The sequence below is a fragment of the Centropristis striata genome, chromosome 1 (genome assembly GCF_030273125.1).
Source record: "Centropristis striata isolate RG_2023a ecotype Rhode Island chromosome 1, C.striata_1.0, whole genome shotgun sequence".
In the NCBI taxonomy this organism is placed as follows: Eukaryota; Metazoa; Chordata; class Actinopteri; order Perciformes; family Serranidae; genus Centropristis; species Centropristis striata.
In genome coordinates, this window is record NC_081517.1 from 21,119,886 (window position 1) to 21,136,863 (window position 16,978).

General features: G+C 36.9%; 1 protein-coding gene across 1 annotated transcript; it reads right to left on the minus strand.

Annotated features, from left to right (window-relative positions):
- Nucleotides 1-1,035: 1,035 nt before the first annotated feature.
- pold4 (DNA polymerase delta 4, accessory subunit) lies at nucleotides 1,036-14,763 on the minus strand. The gene is made up of 5 exons (XM_059334370.1): nucleotides 14,658-14,763; nucleotides 11,420-11,535; nucleotides 9,268-9,351; nucleotides 6,963-7,074; nucleotides 1,036-1,996 (listed from the first exon to the last, which is right to left on the minus strand). The coding sequence occupies exons 2-5, from the start codon at nucleotides 11,523-11,525 to the stop codon at nucleotides 1,972-1,974; spliced, it is 327 nt and encodes a 108-aa protein (XP_059190353.1). The 5' UTR covers nucleotides 11,526-11,535; nucleotides 14,658-14,763; the 3' UTR covers nucleotides 1,036-1,971.
- Nucleotides 14,764-16,978: the final 2,215 nt, after the last annotated feature.

The window sequence follows — 16,978 nt, forward strand, 5'->3', positions numbered from 1 at the left end:
TGCTGCTACTTGCCCCTGTCTCCTGCCCTATAGGGACCACAATGGAAATAAGCCTTAGGCTTTATCATTTCATCCCTGACTATTTTTATTTATTTATATAAACGCATGGCACAGGTTGCTGTTTCATATTTATATATCAAGAATGGTCAAATAAAATCAACCAATCAAAGGCATATTATCACTTTTTGGAAAATGTTTCAATTGATATATTTACATCTTTGACATCATCACTTTTTAACTACTACACATGGTAAACACAGGCCTCTCACAACATGCTGAACACCTCCCAATGTTTCCACCTCTTGGTAGCACAGAGGAACACACCCACTCACCCAATCTCTACGTCATGTAAAACAGAGACTGAAGGCCCTTCATCATGTAGTCCTGCAAATGTCCCGCTATATTGCAGTAAAGATCTGTGCCGACTTCTCGCCTTAGGGCCTTCGTAAGGCCCTTTCATAGTGCTGTTTCATGCCGGGACATTTACAGCTCTGTAACGTCTCGGCAGAAGCAGGATGCCGGGATCAAGTGATCTCACCAATTTTATGCCTTCAGAGGTAGTCACAGAGGCGGAAAATTGTTGTGACTGTTGGAAGCAGGTCCACTATGTACGGGCCATCCAGGCAAGGCGGAATATTTTATGTTGAGCGTGACGTCTCACACAGGCCTCCCACTTGGTCTGATAGTCATCGAATATAACTGTTCAGCAGCACAACTGTGGCTGCCATCGTTAACTGTACACATTGTCCGCCTGTTATTGTAAACAAACCGGCATGACTAACTGTACACACAGTGTCCAGTGCTTGTTGTAAACAAATGGAGGTCGCTAAGTGAAAACATGCTGGTGCGAGCAGTCCGACTTTTTTAGTCCCCGTAGGAGAGCAGGGTCTTTTTTCTCCCCTGAAAACAGTCTGGTTACTGATTGGAAAGATCGCTAAGCAGGATGTGACGTAGTACTCTACACCACAGCAACACACACCATTTGTAAAAGCCGGCAGTGTTCCTAATTTAGCGACTTTGTTGCTAAATTTAGCGACTTTTCAGATCCCCTTAGCGACTATTTTTCAAGAAAGCGTCTGGAGACAAATCCAGCGTCTCCTTATTCTTCTTGCTAATGAGCCGGCTCGTTAGCAGCTCTTTAAGAAGAGTAAGAAGGAGTCGGCTTGTTAAAAAGAGCCGCCGTTAGTGGCAGTTAGCTACAGTTAGCTCTGTAGCAGTACAGTGTGAATGTGCTGCTGCTACAGGAGGTGTTCACTTAGCAATCTGTTTGTTTACAACAAGCACCAGACACTCTGTGCACAGTTAGCAAAGCCGTTAATTCACAATCACTATGTTTATGATCAGGGAGACTCTGTGCATAATTAGCCATGCTGCTTTCAGCTGCTGACTTTGTGCACAGTTAGCAACAGTGAAAACCATACGTCACCTCCAGAGTCTCGAAATCCGTCTGGGGGCTTGTAGTCGAAACACGCAGAATGAGCGGACCTTTGAGAGGGTATGACCTGAGACTTTCCCGGTGGACACTTTCCACCCCTAGTCGAAACACGGCTATAGTCAACTACCATTGTGGGTGAACCGTGTTCTTTAGGCTCCATTGTTATGCCACCCCACCCCCACCATAATACACCACAAGACAGAAGAAGACAGTATTTTTGTATTATTCTTTTTTTTTTTTTTTATTTAAAATCTTAATGAAGAAAATGTTGCGTGCCACTTCATAAAATAAAAAACAGACAACTGGATGTTGTGTCCTTCTGGTCCATCCTGAAAGAGGGAGCCCTCCACCATTGTTCTTCTTCAGGTTTCTCTTTTTAATATATTTCCAATAAAGTTTTTTTTTTTCTTTTCTGGAATTTTCAGGGCTTAAGGACAAAAGGAAAATCCATCTGAGAAATAATTTTGATTTGGGGTGATATAAAATAACTTGACTGTTGTAACCTGAATTTGTATCTCTTTATCTCAATTTCTTCCTCACAAAGGATATTCGCTCCATAGACTGTAAAACAAAGAACACAAATGTTACCAACACATTAATACAGGCTTTATAAATATAAATCTGTGTTTTCAAGAGTTACAACTAAATACCATTTCATTATATCAGCAACAAACACATCATAGTTATGAGTTACTGTAAATCTCTCTGATTATAAAATGATTAATGACAAACATTAATCCAAGCAGGCATTATTTATTGAGTGTTTATTGAGTGAAGAGAGAATTCATACACAACCTTAGCTTATGAATTAGGGGACTGCTATGCTGTCATAATGAATTTCTTGCATTATACTTCATACAAGTTCCAGGGTAATAACACAGCGTGAGTTACTGAATGTATGCTGTATGTACACTACAGGCCAAAAGTTTGGAAGCAAGAGTAAATTTGTACAAAAAAGATCATAGTTTCATTGGTATACTTTCCAACAAAAAAAAAACATGATTATTATATAAAGAGTCACTTATCAGAACACATTTTAACTGTACTGTCCTACAAATCCTAACTGCAGTAACTACACCTTTGGTCAAAATTGATTTATAACTAAAAATGAACTCCTTGATGTCTGTTTTATCTTGTGACCAAGTTTTACATTTCAATTTTGCTTTATTTAAAAAAAAAAAAAAAAGATGAAAACCATAAAATCTAATTCATAACAAAGAAGTAATTGCACTTACCACGGTCTGCTTTGGATATATGTATACTAATTTAAACATAATAGAAATTTTAAGTTCATTTGAAAGGGAAATTATTATCTGGATAAGGATTAAGTTAAAAAAGTAAGATAAAATTATATTAACACTAAAATATAACATTTCTTTATAATATTAAGTCTAAAATGCGCACATCTTTGAATAGAGTTGTTACACTTGTTTATTATGTTTATTCACTCAAAACAAAATATAAAAGCTGAAAGAAGAAAACAACAATGTAGTTACTGCACTCTGTTTATCATTACTATTTGAACCTTTTACAGCAAAACCAGAGTGCAGTATCTACGTTTTTGGGGTCAAAGGTCAAATAAATCATGATTTTTGAACATAAAAATTAAATCATCAATACACATAGAAATAAGTGTCATATCACTTATCTACATGTAACCAATTTGGCTGGCAAGTTAAAACACGTTAACAAACTTTAAAGCAGTTTTTCTCAGTTTTACCTTTTGCGTAGTTACTGCAGTTAGGCTTTGTAGGGGAGAATAATTATCAGGTCTTTAGGTTTTTATTGCTTAAACTCTGCTTTTTTTCAAAGTAACCTCCTCTGGCTTTAACAACAGCATGGCATATATGAGGTATTTATTCCTCAAGTTTTTTAAGGTATGTGGCAGGACCTGCATTCCAAGCTTTCTTAAGTTCATCAATGAGAGACTGCTGATTCGTGGGGCCCACTTTTATGACTGATCAATCCAATTCGTCCCACACAAGCTCAATAGGAGAGAGGTCTGGAGCCTGGGGGGCAAACCATCTTGTGAAGAACACCTTCCTATTCTTTTTAGTCTAGGGCAGTGGTTCCCAACCTTTCTTGAGGGACCCACATTTTTACCATTGTAAACTTTGGCGACCCCCTCACTGTGTTATGGGACAGTGGTACAGTCTTACATTTGTTACCCACCAGCGGTCCACATAGTATCTCAGCCATTTTAATGCAAGCAGGTTTAATCAGTGTTTCCCCAATGTTGTGTGGCTATTTGGCTTGCGCAATAAGAAGAGAGCACTCAAAAGACGCAACCGTTGCTGCTTCTGGTCGCCTCCAGCTTCATTAAAACTGTCCATAATGTTTTGGGGCCTGTTAGTGACAACGAGTTTCATTTTTCTGAGTAAACCCTCTTTGGGTTTACCAACTGTCTCGGTATGTTTAGTTGTCTGGTGTCACTTCAGCTTGCAGGGTTTCAAACTTTCATTTGCCAGTCTTTCACTGCAAAAGATGCATTTGGCTCTAATTTTGTCCATTGCTTCTATGAAGCAGAACTCAATGTAACTTTCTTGGTACCCTCTCTTTTTCTTTTTGTGATATTCAGCATTCTCGTCTCCCTGACGCTTTGTCATTTTTCCATTAGCTCTCCGTTTCTGTTGTTAGGTGAGGTTACCTCTGTGTATACTGCAGGAGGGATGTTACACACGCCCTTATTCTCACGATATAGTCTATATTTTTAAACTTTTCTATAGATTTTTTATTTAAATAAATGAATAAACGTTTAATGTAGCCCCTATTTAGTTGTTTTTGTCACAATAATGAATTTAATGCAGACTCATCTAACCAACACATTAGTTTTATTACATCCCTTAAAATCAAGAGGGCTACGCAACCCCCCGTGGACCTTCGGTGCCCCCCTGGTTGGGAATCACTGGTCTAGGTCAGCGGTTCCCAAACGTTTTTAGCCGCGCACCCCCTTCTATGTCCCAACCGTGTTGCCACATCCCAATCCCCCACACCTTCAAAAAAAACAAAATGCAATAAGCTTTTTTATAGCCATATTAAAGGCGGCATGTTTAATCATGCTCAAATCAGAACACACATATAATTAAATAATCACCATCACAACAATGCGGTCTCGCATTTGAATTAACCTGAACACAGTTTCAATATAATGCAACAAAGTTATGCGCAAGCTGACACTTTTAAGAGCAAAGAGGATGATGACAGGCTCAGGATCCGAGGCAGAAAGCACATAAGTTGGGGAAATGTTATAATATTTTGAGCAGGCTTGAACAAAAATTGCAGCAAGTTTAAATGAGCTTGGAGCTAAACAACCCGTCATCATGACTGCCTCTCTGACATAACCACTTGGATGAAGGCTCATCACCTCCAGCTGAACCTTTCAAAAACCGAACTGCTGGTCCTCCCTGCTAAACCTACAATACACCACAACATCAACATCAAAATTGACTCCTTGTGTCTTGCCCCCGCCAGGGTGGTGAGAAGCTTAGGGGTGATGATTGATGACCAACTCACCTTTTCCAGTCATGTCACCTCAGTTACCCGGTCATGCCGCTTTGCACTTTACAACATCAGAAAAATCAGACCTTACCTAACTCAATATGCCACTCAACTCTTGACACAAACTGTTGTCATCTCAAAACTTGACTACTGTAACGCCCTCCTGACAGGCCTGCCAGCCTGCACAATAAAACCGCTTCGGATGATCCAGAACGCGGCGGCGCGCCTGGTCTACAACCAGCCAAAAAGGTCACATGTCACACCGCTGCTCATTGAGCTCCTCTGGCTACCTGTTGCAGCATCAAATTCAAATCTCTAATGCTGACCTACAAAGTTGTCTCCGGTACTACCTACCTGAACGCCCTGATTCAGACATATGCTACCTCACGGCCGATGCGCTCTTCCAATGAACGGCGCCTAGCTCTACCCCCCGTTGGTCCAAGGCAATCCAGACTCTTTGCATTTCTTGTTCCCTGTAATTAATATTACAGTTTTTGATTTTACATTTTACAAAGGAAATGTTTATTTACACTTCTTTATTGTGTGGGGGAAAAAATTGAATTGTGTAATTATCAGACAGCCATTACATTTTTTTTACACCCCCTAGCAGCAGCTTGCGCACCCCCAGGGGTGCATGCACCACACTTTGGGAATCCCTGGTCTAGGTAACCCTGACAAAGCTTGAAGAATGGTTTGGGTCATTATCTTGCTGCAAAATAAAAATTTTCGACCACAAGTCTAAGTCCAGATGGAACTGCATGATGCTGGAGGATGGAATGGTCCTGTTCCTTCTTCATGATACCCTTTACTGAAAACAGATGTCCTACTCTATCACCTGCAAAACATCCCCAAACCACGGCTCTACCACCTCCATGCTTGATTGTCAGTGTTCTGCAGGTGTTTTAAGACGTCACCAGTTTGTCTGCCAACATAGACTGTGATTTGAACCAAATAGTTCAAACTTGCTTTCGTCGGTCCAGAGAACTTGTTTCCAGTCATCTTAGGTCCAAAATGTATATGCTTTTGCCCACTAATATCTCTTTTTTGTTCTTTTGATGAAGTAGTGTTTTTTTTGCAGATACAATCCTTCAGACCAGTCTTTCTCAAACATCTTTTCACAGTTGTCAGAGATATGGATTTTGACCTTGTCATGGTGATTTCCTCCCTCATTATTTGCGGTGCTGTTTCTTCGCCAATCTCTCTTACTGGTGACAGTGATATGTTTATCCTCTGTTTTTTTAGTAAACCTCTTTCTGCCACACCACTTTCTATAATCATAACTTCCAGTTTCTTTTAGTCTCTTCGGGTCTACTGAACTCCTTTGTTGGACACCATTAGGCGTTTTGTAATTTCTCTTTCAGTGTATCCTTCTTTCCTTAATGTATAAATCTGAACTCTTGTTTCTTTACTCAGCTGCTTCTTTGTAGACATTTCTGTGGTGGTTTGTCAGAGATATGAACACAGTTGAGATTTATTGGGATTTTTGTATCCAAACTCTCAAAAGCCAAAGAGCTAAAGTGAATAATTCAAACTGTGATTTGTTTTTTACTTTTGTACTGAAGTTGTGATCTTCTCAACCCTAAAACTAAACCCTTCTTTTCTTTTCTTAACATTTATTCAGCAATGGTCTGCTAACATCAATGTCTACCTAAAGGTCAATTGAGGAAAAATGGTTCAATTCAATAAAGGTAAAGTCTGATCATGCACTAAACACATCCAAAAATCCAAAGAATCCAGACTGGTTTTTAAGAAAATCATTGTGAACAGAACATTTAAGTTACTTCCCAGTGTTTAGGCTGTATCGACCTTGCTTCCAAACTTTTGGCCTGTAGTGTATATACTGTATACTAGAAGGACGAAAGGAGACATAAAGCCAAAACCTGCTTTCTGTGTGGATGTTAACATTGTGAGTATAGCAGTTAAAACAATGTAAGCATAGTGCTATATAATACTCTGGGATTACCACCAACAGAGTTATGTCTATGTTTGTGTGTGTGTGTGTGTGTGTGTGTGTGTGTGTGTGTGTTACCTCTGGTTGTACTCAGGGTCAGTGTGTGTTTGCTGTAGCAGGTCTCTGATCTCCTCAGGTGGGCTCAGACCATGAAGCTTTGCTCTCTCCCATCTCTCCAACCTGCTGATACCTGCAAGGAGAAAGATGGTATATGAAAAGTGATTCATTGTTTTGCAAAACCCACAATGAAAACATCCATATTTTAAATTGTCTTTAGTGCTTTGTGTGATCATCACCACAAGCAACTCCTTTAATATTGTTATTCTTTGATCAAAAATATTGCTGAGTGCAGCTTTAATATATGTTTGTGTGATAATGTATTGCAAATATATACTGTGAAACCTGTCACAACTACAACGGAGCTAATGTCGAGAGTCGAGGTGAAACTCTGCTTCCCAGAATGCCTGCTTCCCTTATTACTTCATTTTCACACTGAAGAAGACACACAAATGTCAGATTTGTTGGTTTGTAGCACATAGCTCTGCACAGGTTTGTAGGGACAATAATACAATTCCCAGAAAGACAGTCTTAAATAGTAATTTAGTAATTTCTATTCGTGCTAATGTCCAACCAATGTCCTTTCCTCCTCCAACAAGCACACATGCACAAATTAAAGTATTAATTCAGTAGAGAGGGTTATTTAAAATGCACAATTTTTTAGTGTAAGCTGATTTTCACATTGACTGCTAGACTTGAGGTAACACTGTTTTGGTATTCTTCTAGAAAGCGACTTAAACTGTACTTTGTTTTTTATTACTTTATTATATTTTAGAATCAAGCTGTTACATTAATGTCATTTTGGAAAGACTTGATATTGGACTGTAAAACGCAGATTACCAGTTAAGATTGAGACTAAGGCCGATTTATCGAAAAAATAATCGATAAAGAAAATAATCATTATGTGCATCCCTGATCCTAACCTACGGTGGCCCTGAAGTGCAAATCACAACGGCAAATCAAAAAACACAACAACAAAACGTTTTTTGATTTGTCTTTTCTGTCGTTGTGTTTTCTGTTTTGTTGTGTTTTTTGATTTGTTGTTGTGTTTTCTGATTTGTTGTTGTGTTTCTTGATTTGTCGTTGTGTTTTATGTTTTGTTGTTGTGTTTCTTGATTTGCTGTTGTGTTTTTTGATTTGTTGTTGTGTTTTTGATTTGTTGTTGTGTTTCTTGATTTGCTGTTGTGTTTTTTTATTTTTTGTTGTGTTTTCTGATTTGTTGTTGTGTTTCTTGATTTGTCATTGTGTTTTGTGTTTTGTTGTTGTGTTTCTTGATTTGTTGTTGTGTTTTTTATTTGTTGTTGTGTTTTCTGTTTTGTTGTTGTGTTTTTTGATTTGTTGTTGTGTTTTCTGATTTGCCGTTGTGATTTGCACTTCAGGGCCACCGTACTAACCCTCTCCTGAAGGGTAACTGACCGATCAGCTCGTAAAAAATCTCACATTTAATTTATTTTAAATTAATTTTAATTTTAAATTAAGTTTTTAATTGACCAAAGAAATGGGTCGCTCCCTCAACCTCCGCCCGAATCCCCTGCCTCCATCTTTTAAAACCACTCCTTTTAACTTTTTTATAGATAAAAGACACCTTTTTAATCGCTTTTATTAAGGAAAACCCCTCTCGATGAAGGAACTTTTAAGAGATATATATCTATATGGTCCTCCTGTGCACGTGCCCTCCGTAGCACTCTTTAACCCTCTGGAGTCCATCTATTTATTGAGAATACACATGTTTTAATTACAGTAATAACTTTATTTATATATATGTAGACAAGCTGAGAAAGCCAGTTGAAAGTCAATCATAGGAGCTTTCACAGTGTGACATTTATGTTTCTAGACCATTTTTAAAATGTGAATTTTCTTTCTACAATGAAAACTATTACTATTTTTAATTTACATGCAAAGAGACTGTTTTGTACTTTTATTATTTATTATTTTTTCTGCTGTTTTTGTGTGTATAAATGGGGAAAACATTTTTTTAAAAAGGGTACTTTTCCATAGACACCTGTGTCTTTTATTTGTATTCTGGGTTCCTGGAAGCTTTATACTTTGTTAATTAAAATAAAATAAAAAATCTGACTGATAGGCAAGTTTGTGTGGAGAAAAAGGAGCCATGCATGTGATGCAAGGACAGACTGAAAGATGCTAAACAGAGACAGAAATGAATGCATAGGAAGTTGACAAATTTGAACCAAAATCTCCTGGACTTCAGAGGTTTAAGAGGCTAATGTTCAAACTAATAATTGTTTTGTAAATATACACTCTGAATTATTTTATTTACACTTTACACAACATCCAAAATATTTAGTAATAAAGGGTTGCATGTTACCTGTGCAGGGGCCAAACCTCCAGTCCAGATCAAACTGTCTGAGTCGGTGCAGTTCCTCGTCCCGGACCGTTTTAGGTTCGTCCTCTGCTCCAAAGAAAACATTCAGAGACAATTCAAGTCACTAAGATTGTATGTTACTACAAAGTATCACAGCAATTCAACACTGCTCTAACATAATATAATGTTCAACTGAAGCAACATAAACAAAATCTAATTTGAAATAAAATAAATCTCATCTATTTTTTTTTTTTATCTCTCTTTGTATTGTTCAATAAAAACCTTCCGAAAACTCTAAAGACCAATACTTCTCAGAGAACTCTTAAGTAAGTAAACACTGTTTTATTTGCAATATAAAATGGGCATTACATTTTACGTTTTCATATACTGTGACAATGTAAATTTTACAGTGCAGCGACATGTTGAAAAGACCAGTGCTGTGAAGTGAAGGAAAAGGTAACAAAAATTAAAATATGAAGAGATACATAAGGGCTGTACCTTACAATTATTTTCTTTATTAATTATTTCTTCGATAAATTAATGAAATAATATATAAACAATTTTTCATTTATGCTTAAATATCACATATAATCATCTTGTCTTTAAAAGAAACAAATATGACAAACTAAGTATGCATTATTATGCAATATTCCCCAACAGAAAAAAAAGTCTATGTTTTACAGTCCCATATAAAGTCTTTCCAAAATAACATTAATGCCAGCTTAGTAACAGCTTGTTATTTTCAAGTAAAAGGAATTTAGTGCAATGTAATCTACATTTAGCGTTCAAACAACAAAATAATGAAATAATGAAAAACAAAGTAAAATTCAAGTCACTTTCAAGAGGAATACAAAAAAAGATTGAGAAAATCAACTTACACTAAAAGTAGGGCAATTTAAAGTCTATGCATTTAAGTTACCCTCTCTACTGAATTAATACTGCAATTCCTCCCTCACACCTCCTCTCTGCTCTCCCTCCTCCTCAGGAAATCACCTCAGGAGGAGGGAGGGAGTATAATTATTTTGTCACAGCCAGAGGGAGCCACTGCAGACGGCCTGAAGAGCCACATGTGGCTCCAGAGCCTCAGGTTGCCGACCCCTGCTTTAGATGATTGTTGGTGAGGTTTTTGGTTTCAGCTTACAACTCATCAACATACATTACGTAAACCAGCGTATTCATGTAATCGATTAAGTCACCCCTAATGAAAATATGAATATAAAAAATATATTTGAGCCTTTTTTACAGTTGGGGGATGCTGATTGAGATCTGGATTTCATAGACTATTGAAAGTGACGTGTTTAACTGTGGGAAGATTAACCCTCTGGAGTCCATGAAAGCGCCGGAGCACGACTTCTTGTTTTGGCTTTTCCAGAAGTTTCCATGTCCAATTTAATGCATTAACCCATTGAGGCCTGAAAAATCGCTGGGCGATTTTAAAATAAGCCTCTAATTTTCTGGAAATTCTGGAAAAATTCTGGAAAAAAAGTGTCAACTCTTCTACTAAATAATAGATTTTTCAGCCTCTGTAGCAGATAGAAATGAAATTCAAAAAGGTATTTGAGAGCTTATACAAATACTAAAAAACGACGTATCCGCTTTCCAGGCTTCAATAGGTTAACCCTTTTTTAGCAGAGGTAAAAAAATAAAAAAAAACACCTCAAAGTGTATTAACATGATGCTACTTTTTTTGCAGAGATTTTTCTAATTTATTTTTGTGCATTTAGCATTTGTAACGTAATCTTTTGTGTTTACTGTTTGTTTTTGGTTTTTTGTAATTTCTTTGTGTTTTTTAGTGTTTTCTGTATTTTTATTGTGTTTTTGGTGTGTTTTGAGTGCGTTTGTATGTGTTTTTTGTAATTTTGTGTGTGTTTTTGGTTTGTTTTTCATGTTTTATGTGTTTTTTTAAATTTTGTTGTGTTTTTGTGTTCAAAATGTTGATCCAGTAAGTCAAAATGAAATAATAATCAGGGCATATAAGGTGAGGTTGTGCTGAAAACAATGATACCAACACATCATGGTAAAGACTTTTCAGTGGTTTATACAGGCAGAATGAAAAGGAGTCAAAAACCGACAAAATAGCCCCAAACTCAAAGGGTTAAGTAATGTGAATGCTTAGACTTCTAAGGATTAAAACACGACAGAACAAACACTTCACCTTTCTGTGGTGGAGGAGGAGGAGCTCTCTTCTCACGTTTCACCTTCCTCTTTGCTTTCTTCACCACCTTAAATGAGTCGGTTATCAGTCCATGCTTGGTTGTCATGATTCCTGATCTAGAAAATACACAAAAGCATAAGCTTTACTGGATACTTTACATTTGTAGTTTTATATGGGTGGTTGACGTGAACTCAAATTCAAAGTGAAAAAAAGAATAATTCAAAAATATATGTCAAATGACATACAATTATATTCCCTTATATATGAATAATTCAAAACTGAATGTGTCCATTTGTAATTCTTCATATATTTAGCATATTATTAACTTTTGGTGTGGTAGTCCTAAAATGTGTCCACCGGTGCAACAAAATAAAGAATGTCATTATTTAATTCAGAGAATGTTTGACAGATAACATAGATAATCCCAAGGCATATTAGTTATGAATATTTTTATCAATTTACATTATTTTCAATGATCAATCAATGTAAATTGATAAAAATATTCAGATCAATACTTAAACTGCGTTGTACCAAAGGACTACCTTAAGACGACCAGTTCCAACACTGCACGGAAATAGTAATATTATGAAAATATTTGAGACAGAAGTGACCTTGTGTGCAGTCCACCTGCTCCAGAGATGTCTTCTGTCCTTCCTGATTCTGGAAGGACCCCTCTCAGTAATGGGGTGGTCACATTAATGCCTGTTTTATATCTACATAATGGCGTTGCTCCAGGAGGACACCAGTTTTGCGGACAAAATGTAATGTGTCATAATAACTCTACATAGGGACCTTAACACTTATATCCTCTAGATTCATTAAGTAAACACTTGTATGACATGCATTCAAGTATTTTAATGTATTTAGATACATTTTTCATTAAATTACAGTTGTTTTAAGATAAGTAATGCTACCTAGAACAGTTGCACCGGTGGACAAATGTCATGTTCAAAACAGAATATTTGCATAGTTGAAGAACGATACTCATTGTCTGCAGATGGATTAGATGTAGAAGAATGAACTGCATATTAAAACATTAATTTTAATGAAATATTATAAAATTTTAGTAATATTTGTCACTGGGAACACAAAAACTGAGCGTCACGTCAACCACCCATATATTTGTTATCAAATCAAATAATAACCATTATTTCATTCATTCATCATTAACATTGCTCAAACATTAGTCAACATTCACATAAAGGCCATAGTGCGTTCCCGCAAATGTCATAAGCATCTCAGTCCCGCCCACCAGGGGACACGTGGCTGTAACCCAAAGTCAAGGAAGGATCCTCAAACAGCTGAATTTGAAGGATTCTACGTCATCGACATGTCCCAGTGTCCAGGATCCTCCAGAGGACAGACTCCCTCTTCTGCCCAAATTCCAAGGATGCATGGGTGTATCCTCCGTGCGATCCGACTACCCATAATGCCTTGCGCACACCGGTCTACGCGGAGATTTAAAAATGGCGAGCTTAGAAACAGCGACGCCGGCGGCGCAATATGCATTTAAATATATAAGTATTTTAAGTTTACACTGAATGTTGTCACATAACTTAAAAAAGTTGCGTTCAAAGTCAAGCAAAACATATCCATAAACAAATGCCAGAATATCTAGCTAAAGATAATAAACATCATCTTGATACATTGCCGGTTAAGTTAATTAATGACGTCTCAGTCGCTAAAGTTATTGTTAATTTTTTTTTTATACGTCAGATGATGATGTACTATATGCAAAGTATATATAGCTATGCCATGTCAGAAAGTTATACATTTCTTTATTGTGTTTACAGGGACAGAAAGTCCGCTATTATCCGTTATTGTTATTTATAAATAACTGTTACTGTACTGTAAAAAAAAAAAAAAATCACAGAACACATCTCCATGGTGAGTTATGCTCCGCTGCTTTTATGAAACTAAGTCGACCAAATTCAGCCAGGATCAGTGAAATATTCAGGTTTAATCCACTTTGTGGCTTTAACTTGCTAAATCGTGAAGATTCAACCTTAAAGCATCTTACATTTCCACAAATATGTGTCACAGTGTTGACGCCAAAGACACATTCATGTCGTGAACCGATTTTGAAATTGCCGCGCTGAATTTAAGCAGGACGTCCAATTACGCAATGACGCACAGCTGCACACTCCGAAGGCTGTTCCATTTGTGCGTTACACCAGTGAATGGAAGGACTCTTGCCTCAACTCTGGAGGACCCGACTCTGAAGGAAGGATTCTACCAAGGAAGGATCCTTGACTTTGGGATACAGTTATGGAAAGACGCAGGGTAGCGGACAGGAGGTCCGCCAAAGTTATATATATATAAAGCCATAACGTTATATATAACTTTATTGACACTTTATTAACTTTGTTGCCGTGGATACGCATTGTTCTGCTTCCTTCCTGATGACGGCTTGTCTTGTACTAACACGACCTGTCAATCAAAGGTAGCCACGCCCCGAATCATACCTTCTATTTTCTTCTAAATGGGGCCCGGCCACTGTTTACAATATTAACATCAGATTGTCTTGAAGATTTTTACTAGCGACTGAGACCATAATGTCTGTTTTCTGAGGTAATACATCAAGTGAGAAGTTTTCTCATTTTGTATTGAAATGAATGGACTGAAATCTTTCTGCAGCCGCCGTCAGCGCCCCCTGTTGGAATTTTTTTGTAGAATGCAGCTTAAGGCACTTCCTGGTTTGCCTCCCTGCTCAGACCCAGAGGTTTCCGCCTGATCAAAACATTTACAGCTGAACATGTCCGAGCAAAGGCTGTACTTCCTCTGGTTCAACTATCAAAATAAAACAATCTGAACGCATCTGTGGAGGAAATACAAATCAAACAGTGTGGGTCAAACCTGACAGATTTAATACATGTTTACAAATGGTTATGAATTGCAAATAATTGGACTGACACATATTCTCGTGTGAACCTTTAGATTCCCTCTCCTCTCCTACCACTCCTTTCTTCACTCATAAAATAAGGTCAAGACAATAATAATTATATAAAGTGGAAAGTTAATTATCCTTTAACAACAGTATTCGATTACATTTCAGACGACTCTATCGACGTAAACAGATCTCCAGTAAACATGGAGTGACTTCTCGTCAATGACAACAATCATTTGATTCATTGTGTTACAGAATAATATAGATGTGTATGTTTCAACGACCGCAACTTAACGTTCGGCTCCAGGTTTGTGTGACAGTCCTCTCTCAGTATAACGTCGCTGAACTCACCTCGATATTGAAACGATAAAAGCCCCAACAGATAGTTTGTTTTCTCTTATTTCAGCCTGCAACACAACCAGATGGCAAATACAATGAAGACGGCTTCTTCTTCGTCTTCTTCTTCTTCTTCTTCTTCTGTCTGCTGTTGACTCCAGCCCGTCCGGCTCCTGCTGCCCCCTACAGGCACGTGTATTGCAGTTCAGCAGTCGGTTAACTATGGAGTCTTGGGCTATTTTGTCCCTTTTTGGATCCTTTTCATGTCTTTTTGTGTTTTTTTTGGTCATTTTGTGTCTGTTGTTGTGTCTTTTGTGGTCATTTTGTCTCTTTTTTTTTAGTCATTTTGTGTCTTTTTTTGTCATTGTGTGTCTTTTTTGGTCTTTTTGTGTCTTTTTTGGTCTTTTTGTGTCTTTTTGGTTCATTCTGTCTTCTCATTTTGTCTCTTTTTTAATCATTTTGTGTCCTTTTTTTGGTCATTTTGTGTCTTTTTTAGTCCTTTAGTCCAATATAAAATGTGATTTTAAATCTTTTTTTTATTTTATTTCAAAACACTATCATGCTCAATAAAAAAAATTTGAATGTTGCAAAGGTTAATAATATAACATATCAGAGGGTTACATCCAGTTCTATCATTTTATACTAAATATATTTGAGCTTGTCTCCAGTTTTACTTGGTATATCGTCATCATCAAACTGAAACTGGCCTCATGGAGTTTACAGCCAGAACTTTAGAGGTAAATTTACAGTAGGGCTCCACGCTGCTTTTTGTTTTCTAGTCTGTTTTCTATTTGGAGCTTTTGGAGACACCAGAGGGTTAAAGGGTTGTTAGGTTGGAGGGTGTGTATGTAGACCTGGAGAGTGCAGATTCACACCTGCAGGTCCGGACCTACAGTTCTAGACCCCTTGTATTTTGCGACAGCGCCCCCAATTTCATTGGAAGTATAAGCATTCCAAACTACTGCAACTATTGAACATGAGTGTGGTCAAGTGAGCCGTCATTCACTTCTCCGTAGTCCAGGGGTCTGCAACCTTTACTAACAAAAGAGCCTTTGTTGCCCAGAAAGAGAGAAAACATGTTGGAATGGAGCCACAAACTTTATTTTGAGCCTCACAATGAAGATGGAACAGCCTACAAAGTCTAAATTAGCCTACAAACATTACTAATCGATCATAATTAACATTTATCAATATTATTTTATCAGAATGCAGCTAGGACCCAAGTGCAAATGTGGCAAAAAACAGTGCTGTAAAGTGAATGAGGTAACAAAAATTAAAATATGAAGAGATACATAAGGGCTGTACCTTACAATTATTTTCTTTATTAACTATTTCTTCGATAAATTAATCAAATAATGCATAAACAAATTGAATTTATGTTTAAATATCACATAGAATCATCTTGTCTTTAAAAGAAACAAATATGACAAACTAAGTAAGCATTATTATGCATTATTATGCATTATTCCCCAAAAGAAAATAGCCCTGAGTCTATGTTTTATAGTCCCATATAAAGTCTTTCTAAAATAACATTGGAAAAATATCAAGTATAAGTAAAATATCAAAAATAGCAAGTGCAAATGTGGAATTGAAAGCTTGCCTAGTTATGGAAAACTCAAAACTTAAATTGAAGTTGACAAAATTTAGAGGTTAAGGTGCCGGGCCGTTAACTTTTGTAAGATATAATGCACAATTTAGTTGACTAAAATGTGAAAACTTAAAAAAAAAATATATATATAATATAATAAGAATGTATAAAAGCTATATATTTTTTACAATTGAAGAATACAAATAGCTTTGGGCCTACACCAATGAAAATAAAATAAAAATTGTCTCAGCCACAGGGAGCCAGTGCAGATGGCCTGAAGAGCCACATTTGGCTCCAGAGCCTCAGGTTGCCTACTCCTGCCATAGTCAAACCAGCCGTCCCTTTATATGTAATGCGCCCATAGTGATATTTATGGTAAATGACCTGACATGAAGGATAAACACTTTACTGTCATTCTTTCTCACTTTTTTCAGTATAAAACTCTTACCCGCAAAGAGGAGATGAAGTATTAACTTGACATTAAGCTAATAACACAAATTGCCCATCATGCAACTTTTAGCAATCAGAATCAGAAGTACTTTACTTATCCTTTCTTGGAAATTGGTATCATTGCAGTTGGTCACCCAAGAGAGAAAAATACAAATAAACAGGATAGCAAATCCTAACTAGCAAACACATCAAATCCAATATATAGGCTACTAAACTATACAAGAATAATAAATGGAACTACCAACTCACTTATACTAACATATACTAAGATAATACATCACTGCATTTCATCTGTTAA